General features: G+C 43.2%; 1 protein-coding gene across 1 annotated transcript in view; it reads left to right on the top strand.

Annotated features, from left to right (window-relative positions):
• The window catches only part of ARSB (arylsulfatase B), a 139,842-nt gene extending 123,100 nt beyond the window's left edge, over nt 1-16,742 (top strand). The window contains exons 7-8 of the mRNA XM_090276409.1: nt 15,329-15,451; nt 16,238-16,742. Coding sequence (XP_090132535.1) covers nt 15,329-15,451; nt 16,238-16,503 — 389 coding nt within the window. The 3' untranslated portion in view covers nt 16,504-16,742. The remainder of the gene's footprint in view (nt 1-15,328; nt 15,452-16,237) is intronic.
• Nucleotides 16,743-17,226: the final 484 nt, after the last annotated feature.

Raw genomic sequence — 17,226 nt, 5'->3', positions numbered from 1 at the left:
TATCAGATACCTACATGGTACTAGGCAATGAGTGAATGGTACACCAGGGAACAAAATAGTCATGATTCTGCCTTTTTTGGATCTTATACTTTTACAGGAGATCTATTAAATAAATAAAGAAATATACTATTGCAGATTATAATAATGGGTTATAAAAGATCAACAGGAGTTGACTTAATTTCATTAGGGGGGCAAAAAAAGGCAGCTCTGAGGGACTATTGTTTGATCCGAGACCTAGGAGAGGAATTAGCCAAGCAGAGTTGTAGCAAGGTACCCTGAGTAGAGAGAAGAGCAAATGCAAAGAAGATTGCAGGGAAAGGTCACACCGACAAGCAGAGCTGAGTATGTCCAAAGGACTGAGAGAAACCAGTGTGGTTGGGCATACTAGGTGAGGGGAGTGGCATAAGATGGGATAGGAGAGGGATGGATTCATTGAGATAAAACACTGGCTTCCCGAACAAACCGAAATTGAATCATCCAAACAATATAAACATGGCTCATGCACATCAAGTACAAAATGGGCACTCCCAAGCCCTGGACAGCTCTCACACAAGCTGGGTGTAAGGGACTGCAGCTTCTTCCATCTTGTGGCTCTGCCGTTTTTGATGAGCTGCCAAGGCTGGCGTGCTTGTCCGCATGGACAGATATGCACTAGCCCAGACCTGGGCCCAGACCTGCCTGGGAGTTGTGCTCCCACTGCATTTACATTCCATCAGCTTGTCCCTGACTACAAGGGAGGCCACAAAGCGTGGTGGGACTGTGGTCCCAGAGCAGATGGTGCCGGCCCCGTGGGCCATCTTGCAGAGTGTAGGCTCTGTTCCTGTGCACTGAGGAGAGTGAAGCAGGAAGGCATCTGTGGTAGATCCGTCATCATGTCTCAGCCCACATGTTCGATCACTCATGTCACACAATGTGTCTGAACCCAATTCATCATCCCCTCGGGGAGCAACATCTCCCCTCAGCGTTTCCTCTTCTTTCAGTGATGTCACTTCAGACCCCATGGCCCTTTTTCTCCTGCTCCATTGGTCATCTGGACTTTCCTTCTACCTCCCAGGCCCGGGCTGCCTCTGTACTCACCCAACAAGGCTATGGTTTCTTCCTGTTCTGATGCAGAATGCTAATTTACACATTTGCAATGTGGAATTTCCTCTCCTGGTGACAGTTACTCGTGGCTGCAACATTTTTGCAGGATCAAGTCATCTGGGAAGCTTAATAATTACATCAAAGTGGGCATGCAGATGAATCTTTCTGAAATGTGCTCAAAAAAATGTTACTGGTTTCCAATTACCTACTGAAAAAAGTTCTAACTTCTCTAGTTGGGGGGAACTGATTCAACTAATCCGTTCCAAACTGTCCTTATACTGTCCTCCTCTAGCCGGCCTGGGTAGCCAACTATCCTCCAGAGTCAAAGCAGACTTGATGAATTCCTATCTCACACTCTTCCCATCTGCCTGGGTCATCATCTTCCCACCCATTCATCACCTCTCTGAATCCTACAGATCCTTCAGCACCAGCCCTCAGCCCCAAGCCTCGCCTCCGAAAGCCTGCCTTTAGAGCACCAACCAGCAATAACCTTTCTGTCTCTGGAGTTCCGTAACGCGTACTCCCCAAGGTTCTTTGCACAATGGCTTGCAAATCTAAGTGCTCAAGAAATGCTTAAATTATTTAAATTGTGTCTTACCGCCCCTTTGGCATCTGTCATGTGTTGCCTTTTTTTAAAATTTTTGACATTTACCCATGCAATTCATTCTAAACTTTGTGAGTAGAGATACTTTTCCCACATCTAAAACCTGGCACATCTACAAAATAATTAATTAATTAGTTAATTAATTAACGATTTTTTTATAATTCCTGTGATACCTTGCACAGTTCCTTCAAAGCAGATATTCAAAACATTCCTATTTCTGTTTTAATGTATGCTTCCTTCTAAAATGCAGAGCCTTAGTCTCTGTAGGGGTGGGTGGGGATGCTTTTGCTGGGAATTCCAGCCCCAAAGAGAGACCTTCGGGCAAAACAGTGGATGGGGAGTCAAAATGGCCAGTGACTCTCTAGCCCTCTGGAGAGCACGTCCTACTGTGCTGCTTCTCATCTGGGGCCAACTCTGGGTCTGTCGTGGCATGTTCAGTTACAAGTACTCCCATTTTCCTATTTACAATGCTCCTTTCCCAAAAAAGAAGTTGCAGGGGGTAGGGGTATTGCCCTGGGGCTGGGGAGGGGGTCCGTCTTTTTAATTTTCCATGTTATCAAGATTTTTTCATATGACAAACTGTACTAGAGCCAGGAGAGAGCATCAGAGCATATAACTGTATTTTCAGAATTTACCCTGGCTCTGAGGGGGTCTGACTGCCTAAACCTCTGCAGAGCGCTGATCCCCAGTAACATGAGCCCCTGCCATGACAGGAGGCTCTACATTCTGTTTCCTAATCTGTCCAAAGATTCTCAACACTGAGTCAGATCAACATTTGTGACCCCACCCCATCTTAATTGGTTTTCGATATGCAGGTCTCAAAAGTGGGGTTTATCTGTACACATCATCCCCTAATGCAAGAGCTAACAGTTCTGTCAGAAAAGAGAAGAAGTAGGTAGTCATCATAGAATTGATTGAGTTCTTCGCACCTACTCAGGGCTTCAGAACGATGGCCACGTGACTGGTAGAGAGAGAGTGTCTCTCCAGAATGGGTTGGCAGCCCAGATTCAGATGCCGCCCCTTCTGAGAGTCATGTCACAAATGTGTCTCAGGTGCCTAATGGCCAGCGTTCCTCAGCAGGCACTTTGGGGGTTACAGATGTGACAGTTTACACAGGATTCTTATGGGGAGGACTGACTGAGGCTTAAGGAGTCTCAGGCTGGCTAGCCGTTGGACTTCATATCAAGCCGCCAGATTCAAGTCAGGCTCTATAAATTCACGAACATTTAAGGCAGGTACGTACTCTGCAACCGAACTTTTCAAGCCGATCTGGAGAATTGGTGGCACCTCTTTAAAGACACCACCTTTGCTTTATCTCAGATGTGTTTTCAGTTTTCCTTGGCAAGGGAGATTGTGTTCTGAATCCTAGGTTATATGAGACCCTGAGAGGCTCAAAATAGAAAACATCCTCAGTTTCAGCTGGGCTGGGCTGCTGCCAAGAACTGGGGTAGGCTAGAAAGAGTTGTCTCAAATTTTTGCTTTTTTACCTTTGGCAAGCAGCAGCTAGTGGCCCTCGTTTCGGTGATTATAGGGTTTGTGCAGCGTGCTGGTGTTTGGGTCATGGCATGACAGTGCTGTGGAGTGCTGTCCTTGGAAGGGCACCAGCCAGCTTTAGCTTACTGCACTGAAATTGTGGCCCCTGCTGCCCCAGTATGAGCTCCAGGGATCTGGAAGGACAGGACCACCAAGCTGCCGGGAGAGGCCAGGCCCCCCTGACAGCCATCCTGGGCGGGTTCCATAGGCAGGGCCCCCTTTCCGAATTAGGTATTAAATTAGCATTATTTCATCCTTATCCAAAAATGTGCTCAGAACCTAGTCACGTCTTGCCTGCACACTGGAATATGAGCTGTACAACGCAGGAGGAGTGTGGCCTTCAGCAAGGCATTTTGGACCGTGGGGCTTTGGGTAAGTTGGGATTTTGCTAAATGCCATGTTGCGGTGTGGGGGACACTTTCTTCTTTCATCCCTTGCCAGAGAGCAGACGACTCAGCCTGGTTCATGCCCATCATCTTAATCACAGGCTGAAGATGAATATTTTTGGTTAGTTTCCCTTTTTTGTATACATAAGTGTCCATTTATAGCGATTTGCTGACGGTCTCTACCAATTACTTGAAAAACTTGTATTTAGAGAGAGACAAACTAAAAATGTGAATCCAGAGGAGAGCCATAGTTCTGCATTAGATTAGCCTGTGTGGGGCAGGACCAGAATGGAAATGGTGGTTGGCACATAGACAATGATGTCAGAACTGGAAGTGATCATCTGTTTTCACTTTAATTGGAGGATGATTAGAGAAAACACACACTCTTCTATCTGTCTTTGTTATTGCAAGCTCATTGGACCCCTCGTTCCTGTTTATTATGGGCATTATATGTAATAAGCCCAGTGAGTTGCTGTCTCCAGTCTTCACTGACATCCTATTAGCCATATCCAGGGCTCTCCTTCCCTGCTCTCTTGCACTTGCCCTCTCTTTGACAGTAACCATTTCTCCATAGAATATTTCCCATGGCTTCTGAAGCATTCTTCTAGTCTAACTCCTCCTCCTTCGATTGTTGGGAGGCTCCTTCCGCTCTGCTTTGCCTTTCAAATGGTGGTTCTCTCCAGGGTTCCAGCCTCTGCCCTCTCCTCATCTCAGTCTGTATGATTCTACTGCTGGAACCACAATAGGAAAATGTGGAAACGAGGCTCCCAGCTGGGAGGTCCAGGACATGCCAGTGCCTGTGGTGCATCGGAGGGGAGCTCCTGCGGAAGCTGTCTGTCTTATGGGTGTCAGGGAGACAGGATTTCTCTGCCTCCTGTCCCTGCCCCTGCCCCTCCCTCAGGCGCAGAGCTGAAAGAAGGCAGGGTGGCTCATGGGGGCCGTCGCAATGTGGTGGAGCCAGAGAGAGTCCATAAACTACGAAAAGGAGGAAGTTTCCATAGGGAGGAAAAATATTCAAGGAGACACTCCCTGGATCATTTCTGTCACACTTTGCCTGCCACATGGATCCTGTCCTTTAGGACCCAGATCAGTGGGCGCTGCCTTCCTGGATCCTCCCAGGCACTTTGTGCATTTTGTTCACTCGTCAACAAAGTATTTTCTACTATTTTAGAATTTATGATGTTTTCACAAATTATTTTACTGTTGCTGGCTGGACTCTGGTTTATTCATTTTGAAGATTATATATAGCACCTAGCATGGTCAACAAAATAAATATTTGGTTAATAGGGAAATAAATGAGAAATATAAAATAGAATATTTATTCAGGATTTAATTTGAACCAAAGTATGAGAAGATCTTCAACAGCCCATTTCAGATATAAATGGATTAATTTACCGGGAGAGTCATGAGTTGAGGATTCACTGAATCCTTGGTTAATGTCAGACATTACCCAACTGTTGAAATTCCCTGTAAAACAGGCACATTCTCTGAATACTTATTATGCACAATTCAGTAATGATTAACATTTGAACTCCATCTAGGTTGAGCAAACCACATCAAAGCACTTTTTTCACTAGGACTTTTAAAGTATCAAATATGAACTGAATGAGTAGGTGTCAGAGAAACTGACTTTGTAAACTGAAAATCATAAACTTAGGTTCATTTGAAATATGTCATGTGGACTGTATGTATAAAAATTATGAGCATTTTTATTTTTCCCTTGTAGGTAGTAAATACCATCTGTAATATTCCTCCTCACCTTTTTCTGATTAGCTTTATGTCTGGCATATTTTGCTCGATACTCCTGTTTCGGGTTGTAAGGATTTCACCAAGAGGAGACAGGATTCTAAATAAGTAGTGGGGCTGTAACAGAAACTTTGCAGCAATCCAGTTCAAGTCCAGAAATAAGGGGCAGGGTGAATTTAGGGGGAATTTTTAATGGTGTCAGGCCTCCCTACCTTCGCCTTCCACAGAGTTCATACTAGCAGAGCTGTGCAGGGCCTGAGGGTTGGGAGCGGCCCTGACGGGTGGGCGGAAGGCATATGGGCCCCTGTGACCCAGAGCCACAAGCCAGCTCCACCGTCCCTCCGTGCTGACGTGTCCCCAGGCCCACAGGCCCCCTTACGCTTCACACCTGTGCCTGCATGGGTGCCTCCAGCAGAGCGCGCTGGCCACTGTCTGTCACCCTGACATGCATGAAGCCTGAGAAGTCCTCTGGGGACTGCTGACAATGAACCAAGGTGGACATTGGAGTGCTCTGCACTTAGCTGTTTTATATGGGCAGCTACATAAAGTCTGTTTGCAAGGAGGAACTATGGCAAGACCATCACAAACATAATAGATGCTGCTGTTAAAGATGGTGATTTCAGGTCATTGAAGGTGACCAAAGGCCAAGCAGCCCTCATGGGGCCAGAAGAGCCCAGGGCTGAGCTGGGCTGGGCTCGGGAAGACAGAGTCAAGTACAAAGGTAACCGTGGGGGTCAGGTGATCCCAATGTACAACCGTAATTGGGAATCCCTGTTCTATTTCACTCAGTTTTCACGATTTTGGCCAGACCTATGGTTTAGCATAGAGAATGTAGGTGTTACTGCTACATTGTTTCACATTGTTTCTTATTCATTTGTTTTTAAATGACTTTATTAACATATGATTGATATACAAAGAGCTTTACATATTTAATGTATACAACTTAATTATTTTTTAGATAAATATACATCCATGAGACTATCATGACAATCTATGCCATAAATATATCCATCTCCTCCAAACCTTTATTTCTGCCTGCTTTATTTATTATTTTGTGTATGTATATGTGATAAAAACAACCAATTTTTAAGTACACGGTACAGTATTGATGATACAATGTTGTTAACTGTGGGCATCAGGCTGTACAGTAGATATCTGGGACGTATCCATTTCATGTGACTGATACTTTGTACCCTCTAATACCTCCATGTTTCCTCATCCCGTCTTACCCATAGTTTTCTAGTAATATGTCTTCCCTTGGCAGCTGATTCAGACTCACAGTCATTACAGAGCTGGGCTGTTCTTCACACCTTGATTTTGATGGCTACCAATCAAGATTTCTTTCAGTTGGTCAGTCAGTTTTGTCTGTGTGCCCAAACCTATGGCTGTGGGAATCAAGAGACCTGTAACCAGGTATTTTATACTTAGAGTGCACAACACACTCACCACCCATATGGTCCCATTTTGCCCTCACAGTTACCCTGTGAGGTAGGCATCATTTTTACCCCCACTTTACGTACAAGGAAGCAGGAGTTCAGAGTGGTTAACTAACTTAATAAGATGATATGAAGAGATCATTCTACAACCTACTAAAATGCACTCTAGTTTCTCTGAGATTTTTTCCTGAACTGGAGTCCCAGTGTGGGGATGCTGCTGCTAGCTCCTAACAGTTCTGTGAACCCCAGCTTCCCAGGCCAGAGGGCCCTACATATGGCTCTTGGGGGCTTTTTTCATCTTTGAAAATTAAGCAAAGAGGGTCAGTGAAGCATCAGCTCAGAGTGTGGGAGTTCTAGCCAGTGTTTTTCGGGAACTATTTTTAGAGAAAACTTCTATTTTTAGATTCAGAATGACTTTCAAAAACAAGAATTAAGACAGCAATGAACACATTTGCATCTGGATATGCAAGTCCTTACCACACAGCAAGGTGAGACACAGCCGTGGCCCAAGTCCACAGGCTGGGGACATGTGAAACCACGAGCAGGCTAGAGATTTGATCCACATGAGCCCAGGTGCATCTGGCCAGATGTAGCGTGAATGTGCTATATGATCTGGGAGATGTGCAGGCTGTGGGCAGTGGGGCTCAGACTAGCTGGCACAATAAAGATCCCAGTGATTTGCCCTGGCCAGGTGGCTCAGTTGGTTGGAGCATAGTCGTGTACACCAAAGGGTTTTAGGTTCAGTTCCTGGTCAGGGCACATTCCTAAGTTATGGACTCAATTCCCCATCAGTGCACAGACATGAGTCAGCCAATCGATGTTTCTCTTTCACATCGATGTTTCTCTCTCTCTTCCTTCCTCTCTCTCTAAAATCAATAAAAACATGTCCTCGGGTGAGGACTTAAAAATTTTTTTTATTTTTCCGGTGACTTGAACTTCTCTTTGAATTTGGAGTTCTTTTCTTGGATTGAGCCATGAAGAAATGCTCCACCAGGATGTTCAGTGTAAATAAACTGAAGCATATTGACTCACATAATAAGCTAACAAACAAGCTACTTTCAAGAACTTTTATCTTAACCACAGAAGTTGAAGGGAGTTGTGCTAATTAAACCTAAAGCTTATCTATCCATTAAAAAAACACACATAGCCCTGACCGGTGTGGCTCAGTGGGTTGGGCATCATCCCACAAAGCGAAAGGTCACTGGTTCATTTCCCAGTCAGGGCACTTGCCCGGGTTGCAGGTTCAGTCCTGGTCGAGGTGCTACAGAAGGAAACCAATCGATGTTTCTCTCTCACATCAGTGTTTCTGTCCCTCTCTTTCTCTCTCCTTCCCCCTCTCTCTTAAAACACAAATAACAAACAAAGAAAATATATATGTGTGTGACAGGATTCCATTTTAGGAAATACCTTGACAACCAAATATCCGGAAAAGCTGTGGGGTTTTCTTCACTTAGCCCAAGTGAGTAAGTTTTGCTATAAGTAAATAGGCATGTGCCATTGAAGTGTAAAGATGGCCTTCTACTAGCAGGAGGAATGAGATGGGTTATCAGAGGTAGAATAAAATTTTAAACTAATCTTTGTAAATTATAAAACTGATCAAAAACAAAGAGAGCTCACTTAGTGGAAATGAATGGCAGGCCACTCAACAGAACAGAAAAGGGATTAAACCCTAAAAGTGGCAAATTGAAACTTCCACCATTGATGCTTTTTCCCCTGGTCCTGTTCAAATACTGGAACACAAATGGGGAGCAAGTGTAGGTCATCTCCAAACCCAGGCCAAAGAAGTGATTTTTGTTTGTTTGTTTGGTTGGTTGGTTTTGGTTTTTGCTGATATAATAATTGTTCTGCCTACTTTTCTCCTTTTTGTAAGGTTTTGAGTAAAAGAGAAAAACTATGTCATACTGATAATAGCTAACAGTTAGTGACAGTTGTTGGCAGACATTATTATCTATTTCATAGAGCTATTCCAAGGGTTAAATGACTTAACATACTTAGAAGATTTAACACAGTGTTTTGTTTGTAAGCAGATAGTTAAATGCTTATAAGTATTAGCTGTTTTCTTTAATATTGACCATAGTCTTATGATATACCAGATCCTATGCTAAGTACTCTGTGTGCCTTATCTCACTTGCTATTGTTATACTAATTTTATAGATAGTAAGTTGAGGCATAGAAAAGTTGCACAAGTTTACACAACTGGTAATAATAACATTTATCGCACACTTAATACATGCCAGGCATAGTGCTATTACATTTTTATTGTATCATCACATTTAGGTCACACAACAATCCTGTCAAAGAGGTGATATTACCCTCATTTTACAGTTGAGGAGACCCAGGCCTAGGGAGGGCAGCTAATGCATAAGGTCACACAACCAGTGAGCCAGTGAGTGAGAGAGCTGAGATTCGAACCCAAGCAAAGTGACTCCAAAAGTGCGTGCTCTGTACTGCTGTGCACCATGGCCTTCTGGTAGAGGGGGAGGCGGGCCTTCGCTTCAATCCCACAGCCGTGTCCTCATTACCATCCCTAGCAGCACCTTCCTTCACAGCCACAGCATTGCCATTTTCTAAGCCCCATTCTGCAGCCATGCCGAACTCATTCTACTTGAGCGAGACTCCAGAGAGGAAGAAACCCAGACCATCTGTTCCCCCTGCACTAGTGCTTGGGATTCCTCACCACTCTGCCCAGTTTTCTCTAGCCCAATTTTCTCTATGAAGCTACCTCTTCTTATTTGTAAGTCAGCTAACATGTCCATTTTATTTAAGCTTTGTGTAGTTAAGTCTCAAAGATTATACACCAAAATGTAAACAGCAGCTAATAAATTTACAGATAATTTTAATTTTCCTGTTCATACCTTTTTGTGTGTTTTCCAATTTATATAAAAAAAACATATAAAGTACATAGTCAGAAAAATTGATGTTTTATAAAACACAGTCCTAGACTATATTAGACAGTAGTTTCCAAAGAGTCCGGAGGATGCATTGTACAGCTGAGAGACGCATTGAACACCAGGAGATCAGATGTGTCCTCAGGCATGTCTCAGTTCCTTCCCCATTTGGTGAATCCATCCATCACCTCTCACTAATTAGTACCTTTCAAGTTATATTTTAGTCACAGACTCTTTCTTCAAACAATAATGTAGAGAAGTACAATATATTTAGCAAATACTACAGGTTTTTCCTTAAGGATGAACTATGCTGATTGATGTGGAGATGGGGAACCTGGACTCCCACCCACTACCTCACCATCCTGCCTAGAGACAGCTCCCACAGTGCATCCAGGACCCCTCTGGCTCTGGGAAACACAGCTCTCCACTGAAAGCGTTGACCCACCTCATTATGAACATTGGAACGCCTTCCGATTCCCAGAGGTTGTTTAGATGAAGAGCTCTATAAATTTACTAAATGTTATGTAAGATCCTGGTTTTTTTCATTTGCCCTAAAATTTTCTGCTGATCTCCTTTTTCACATCCAAAACCAATACTCATTACTAAGCCATCTTTTAACTGAGTAGTAATGTCTGGCCAGAAAGCTTTATTATCTTAAAGGTGGCTTCCAGCTCAGAAGGAAAAGAGAAAGATTTGTTTATGTTTCTATCTGAACTCCCTACGTTTTTCCAAAGGTCAACAAATCCATCCCCTTTTTTTTCTTTCATCAAGCTGATGGACAGAATATCTGCTACTTGTGATACATGGTCTGAAGCTCTCTGCTCTCTTGACTTCTGTGATTTCCTGTTCAACTACTTTTCTTCCTCATATTGTTTTCTTCCTTTCTGCCTCGTTTGCTAACAGTTTTGTGTTTTTGTTTTTGTTTTTCTCTTGGCATTTGGTGCTCTGTCTCTGGGCTACTGATTTCTTCTTGATTCACTTTCCAGACAACTAATCCATTTCCAAGGTTCAGTGATCACTGCATTGTAGATGTTGCTTGAATCAGACTGTGCATCCGTCTCCCATACAGGTCCAGTGTTTTAGCACCAATCTGTAATAGATATTTCTATCTTGAACTCATATTAATTCTTTAAAGTCAGTATGCCTAACTTCAGAATCATTTTATCACCACTGTTTCCTGCCCCAACATCTCTGTTCTGCCAACAGCAACCCTATATTCCCAATCACCACACTTGACATTTTGAAATTTTATTATTTATAACTATCTTAGATTTTAATTCAAAACTTCTCTTAGATGTCTCTTTGCATATTACTTCATGCCATAGAATTTCAGAACGCAAAGCTTTCTTATTACACAGTTGTTAATCAATAAATATTTATTATGTGTGGATCTAGTCCAACTCTATCAGAGAAATTCTAAAGGTTTGTTAACATTCTAAAAAATCTCTGCCTCTTATCTCTCATCTCCATAATCCGTCTCGTACACTGTTGATGTAATAATGGAAACACCAATTGAAGTTAGGGCAGCAGTTACCTTGGGGAGAGCAGGGGAGTAACTGGAGGCTGCCGATGCAGTTTCTGAAGTCCTAGTAATGTTCTCCTTCTCGAGTGGGCTGGTGTTTACAAGGGAGCATCCACTCTTCATCGAGTGTGATTTGTGCTGGTTTCTCTGAGCGTTATTTAAAAATGTTTTTAAAGCAGCCTTTGGATTGACATAGAAAAAGAAAGATATTATTGCTGATCAAATGATTTTTTTAGAAAAGCTGTAGATTCTCCCTAAAATTTTTAGCTAGACAGAAAAATTTAATCCTGAAAGTATCAGGTAGAGGATGTGGAGAAATATGGACATTACTGGTAGGGGGGCTGATCAGTACATGTTGTAAAGTTGGAAATGTGTGTACCTTGCAACTGGGCAGTCCTATAGCCAGATACATACCCAGAGGAACTCTGGAAGGTGTGCACAGGAGCTGTGGGCAACATGTTTATTGCAGGATAGCTCATAATGGGAAAAAGTAAAAGTAAAGCAACCTAAGAGCCCATCAACTGGATAAAAAATGTTTTTTATATGGTGACATTGAATAGTTACATACATATACACTTAGAATTATAGAGCTCTAAAAATACTATTGTGGATGAAAAACAAATGCAGAATATGTAAAGCATAACATACACATGCATTTTGAAAGTGTAAAAGAGTACTATATATTATTCCTTAACACATATAAGGCCTGTCTGGAAAAAGTGAAACCATTGTTAATATCATAAGAAGAGTTTGCATGACATCAATGTAACCTATCAGCCAAGGAGAGTGGACTGGAATGCACATGTGTGAACAATGACAACTTCACTGTACTAGTCAGTGGGGTGGTAGACACTGTTGAGGGAGCATGCGTACTGTGTGGCCATCACATTCAAAATGATTGAGCTAGTAGAACAACAAATCTCCATCAAATTTTGCGTTAAGCTTGAACATTCCTCTATGGAAACTGTTTGGATGATTCAGAAGGCCGCAACTATGGGCAACTGGTGATTGGCAGCTTCATCATGACAATGCACCTCACTCATGCATCATGTCTCATGCAGAGTTTGTTAGTGAAACAGAAAATCACCCAAGTAACTCAACCTCTCTACAGTGCAGATTTGGTGCCCTGCGACTTCTGACCTTTTCAAAACTAAAATCACCTTTGAAAGGGAAGATATTTCACATCCATTGATGAGATTTAAGAAAATATGACAGGGTAGCTGATGGCAATTGGGAGAATTGTGTGAAGTACCAAGGTGCCTACTTTGAAGGGGACTGACGCTTCATTGTCCTATATACAATGTTTCTTGTATCTTGTATCTTCTTCAATAAATGTCTCTATTTTTCATATTTCATGGCTTGGATACCTTCTGGACAGACCTGGTATATAAAAGGGGGAACCAAAAAAACACAACAATTAGCTTCTGAAGGGCGTGCCCCATGCAGTGCAGGCTTCCCCTGTTAGGTTAGTGTTCTAGGAACCCATCAGTATCAGGGTACCAGCTGGTGGTGTTGTGAGAGGCTGCGATGGGCTTCAGTGAACTTTTTTTGAAGACTTTTAACACATTTGACCATTTCATGATGGGTGATTTATGAGTGCACCTGCCCACACTGCACTGAGTGTTCAGCAGTTTTTGACCAAAAATGGCATGACACTATACCCCACCTTCCCTATTCACCAGATCTCACCCCAAGTGACATTTTATTTTGTTTCCATGGATGAAAAAAAGTCCTCGAAGGAAAACATTTTACCAGTGTGGAAGAGGTGAAACAAAAAATGGCAGAAGCACTGAAAGATATCCAAATCAATGAGTTCAAAACCTGTTTTGAGCAGTGGAAAAAAAAACTGCTTGATAGGTATGTTACATCAAATAGAGAGTACTTTGAAGGTGACTGAAGTTTAAGTATGTAAGAATAAATACAAAGTATTTTATCAATAAATTCCAGGGTTTTTTGCCCCCCCCCCCATATGTTAATGTATTTTTAAGTTGCTGATGGAGACACTATACACGAAATCATGAAGCAGTAGCCTCTGGGGAGTGGATGAAGGGACTGGGATTGAGGGGGGGACAAAGGAGCCTGTCACTTTATCTTCATTGTCCTGTTTCTTTAATTAAAAAAAAAAAAAACAAGGCAAAATGTTAACAGCTGTTCATTCTGGGTGACAGCTCACAGGGTGTTAGTTCTAGTGTTCCTTATAATTTTCCCTTTGTTTAATTTCTAAAAATGTTATTGGAATAACAGCATTTTTCATCATTTAGTCTTATTTATTGTTTGGGTATTTTATGTTCCTGTGTGTTTTAAGAAAAAAATGTATATAAGTGTAGTGAGATAGCTAAATTTGCTTTTTTTGTTGTTGTTGTTTATGTTTACAAAGTAGACTTGTTTTATTTAACATTGTTTGGTATCAGACTTGCCTTCATACAGACGTGAGATGAGGGCTCACAGTCCCAGCCCAGTCTGTACCTTAAGAAGCACTTCCTGTGATAGACATCCTCAGGCGCCTTGCTCAATAGAAGCACCCTTTGTACTGGAGCCAGAACAGCCATAAGCAAACAGAGAAGCAAGAAGTAAAAAAGATTTCCTTCTTGGTGCTAATGACTTGTTGGTTTGTGATTTTTAAGACTGAAGGTCTGAAACCCCCAACAGCCATTGGCTCAGTCTCCAGTGTGTCTTCAGGGTCATTTCCTCAAGACTTGACAAAAGAATGGGACCCTGCCTTTTCCACCACTGGCAGTGCTTCCTGCATTAAACCCTGAGCTCATGCAGGGAGGACAGTGCTCTCAAAGTCCTCTAGGACGGGATGGTGAACGGATGGGCCCACCACTATGGGGAAGTGTGCACTTTCAAACACATCACAAGCTATGGCTGGTAGTCATTGGGTGGTAGTCTGGCCGACTTTGGAAGTGCACCCAAGGTGATTGCTATGACCACGTTTGAAAAGTTAACAGATAAATGTGGACTTAAAACAGACTAAGTATCATAGAGTTGGGCCCTAAGCTGAGCCTTTTAAATGTAGACAGGTAGGAGTGAGGTGGGATACTTCCATACCTTGCCCTCCAGTGTGTTCAACTAGAGTAGAACTCAGGTCTCTCTGAACCTTACTCCTCTTCCCCACAAGCAGGCGAGGAGGGAGCTATCCAGAAGAAGGAAGTAAGCTTGCTCAGTTCAGACCCTTTTGTCTTTTGAATTTTGGAGCTAGCATGTCCCCAGGATATATGAAAGCATATAACCTGTGCATTTTGAGGGAGCCTGGTGCATGTCCAGCAAGTTCAGTGATGGGTGGCTTAGTCTTTCGAAGTCAAGGTCAGTTTTAAGCAAGACCTCTCTGTCACAGATCTGAAAATGTGTTCTCTCCAATCAAGTTTGTTGGTAACAAAAGTGATATTTTTATCTTCATCTGTCTGTCCTCTACCTTTCAATTGGTTCCAAACTCAAAAGGGGAATAGGGACAGGTATAATTGCTCTCCTCAGAAAACCCGATTGATCAATCACTATAAGACCTGAAGATGATAAATGAATGTAACCCACAGTACGAGCCAATAATTTGTATACCACATTTATTTTTATACCCATAATTATCCTGTCTGCATGGTTAACTGAGCACTGCTCAATTACTTTTAGATTTCATACCTGTGGTTAGAAAAATGAATATATGTACTCTTTATCATGGCATGCTTGACCTCTCATAATTTGAGATAGACGCCATTAAAATGTGCATTTTATAGTGCATTATATTATCTATATAGGTGTACGTATACACACAAAATGTATTTATTCAGTCATTTAACAGCAAAAGCAAAGCGCACAAAACAACCCACCATGCCATAACACAGCGCTGTTCTGTGTATGGTCAGCTGTGCTTTGGCAGAACATACGGATTTTAAGGATGAATTAGTATTCTAATCTCTTCGGGATTTCTTTTATATTTGTGGTGGTTTATGACTGACATTTAATATAACTACGGCTCTGTTTATACTTAATAGAAGATTCATTTCTGTGGCAGGATACACATTTGCACTCCAGTGTTGAATAAAAGCTACTGTTCTGCAAGAAGTAAATAAAATGCTGATTTATAATGTCACATTCCAAGAACAGTGGTCTGATTCTCCCAAACTCTTTCTTCCCAGGTCCTGGGAACAACACGGCTCCAGCCAAGGATGACTCTTTTCTTCCAGAATATTCAACCTTCAACACATCTATCCATGCTGCAATCAGACACAAAAACTGGAAACTCCTCACAGGCTACCCAGGTAGAATGCTCATCACTTCCCAAAATGTGACACCTGCCTTTTGCAAAAGATAACTCTGGGACTGCTGAATGAAACAGCTGAATAAGGAAGAGAGAGGAGTAGTGTGATCTACTAATCCTGACCCCTTCTCTGAAAAATTAAGAATTAGCTGTGGGAGGAGTGAAAGGAAGGAAGGCCACTTTTAGGCTTCATGGAAAATACGGATTTCAGGTATGTGTGGCTCCCAAGCACTGCAAAGGGAACCTCTGAAAGCTGTCTACATCCTCAGCCAGGGGTGTAGCTGAGGGAAGGGGCTGCTTCCTCTGAGCACATTCTCTACAAGTGACATCTGCTAAATACTTTTCAGACGTGGCGCGATGGTCAGGGCTGTGATGCAGTTAAGCGGTGTTGGTAATGAGGACAGTCTTGGCAATTGTGGCAAGACAATTCTTCATTGCTTGGGACTGCGCCACGTGTTACAAGACATTTTAGCACCCCTCGCCCATGAGCACCAATGCCAGTAGCACCCCCAAGTCATGTCGTAAGTAAAAATCCAGCCCCCACCACTCAGGCATACAGGCATTCACATTCCTGGACACTGCTGGCTGGGAAGCAGTGAGGCATGTCTCATCAGAGCACCAGAAGTCAGAGTCTCAGACAGATCTAGACATAGCATCAAGGGCCCCATCTTTTTCATGGGTCCCTGCCCACAGCCCAGCTCAGCTTTGTCCGCTGGACTCACTCCTCAGAATTAGAACTTGCCTACCACATCTCTCCCCGATAAATTGTTATGTGTCTCTTTGCCAGGCTGTGATCACTGGTTCCCTCCACCATCTCAGTACAATGTTTCCGAGATACCCTCATCGGACCCACCAACCAAGACCATCTGGCTCTTCAATATTGACCAGGACCCAGAAGAAAGACATGACCTGTCAAGAGAATATCCCCATGTCGTCCAGCATCTCCTTTCCCGGCTCCAGTTCTACCACAAAAACTCAGTGCCCGTGTACTTCCCGGATCAGGACCCCCGCTGTGACCCCAAGGACACTGGGGCCTGGGGCCCTTGGCTGTAGATGTGGAGCAGCTTCGGGCGGGGGCTGGGAAACCTCTCTGTGGCAAGTTGGACTTCTGACCTTTATTCATGGGACTCTCATCTCATTTGTTCTCCCAACCTGGGTTCACTGGCACTTCCCTTGCTTCTAAAGCACAATAACATGTCTCATTTCAACCCCCTCATGCATTTAAGAAGCTGATAAAATCTGGAAGACCCCTGCCATTGGCTGGGGAGTGGGGGGGTGTCTAGAGGAGAAGGTGATTCCTCCCCTTTTTCCAGAGCTGTGGGACAGCTGAGAACTTGACTTGAAGTAGGAAGTTACAGAGTCCTGGAGGCTGAGCAGCTGGCTCCTTTCGCCTCACAAGTCAGATGTTAGATTTCCCTCTGCCAATAGCCGGCTTTTATTGGAGTGACTCACATTTCTTGTAACAAATGAAGGGAGCAGACAATTGTTAATGGTTCTGTTGGTCAGGGGTTTCCCTGTCTGCGAGATCATGTTCAGGCATTCCATGCGGATAACCCTCCTCGGTCACCCCGCGCTCACCCGCCTCATCACTCATCCCGTCACAGAGCGTGAGGCCCATTTCACTGTATGGTCAGTATGGCAATATGCCTACTCCTTGGTTCTGGTTTTTACAGTAAATAACTGTGTTTTTGTCCCCAGGTTTTCCCCCAGCCATTGCTCATTTTGTCTAGACGTCCTGCTACCCGCAGCTCCCCTGTTTTTGTTTTTGTTTTTCTT

Source organism: Furipterus horrens, unplaced genomic scaffold, assembly GCF_987537825.1.
Source record: "Furipterus horrens unplaced genomic scaffold, mFurHor1.1.pri manual_scaffold_5, whole genome shotgun sequence".
Classification (NCBI taxonomy): Eukaryota; Metazoa; Chordata; class Mammalia; order Chiroptera; family Furipteridae; genus Furipterus; species Furipterus horrens.
Note: the sequence above shows the minus strand (reverse complement) of the source record. Positions and strands in the feature narration are given on the sequence as shown.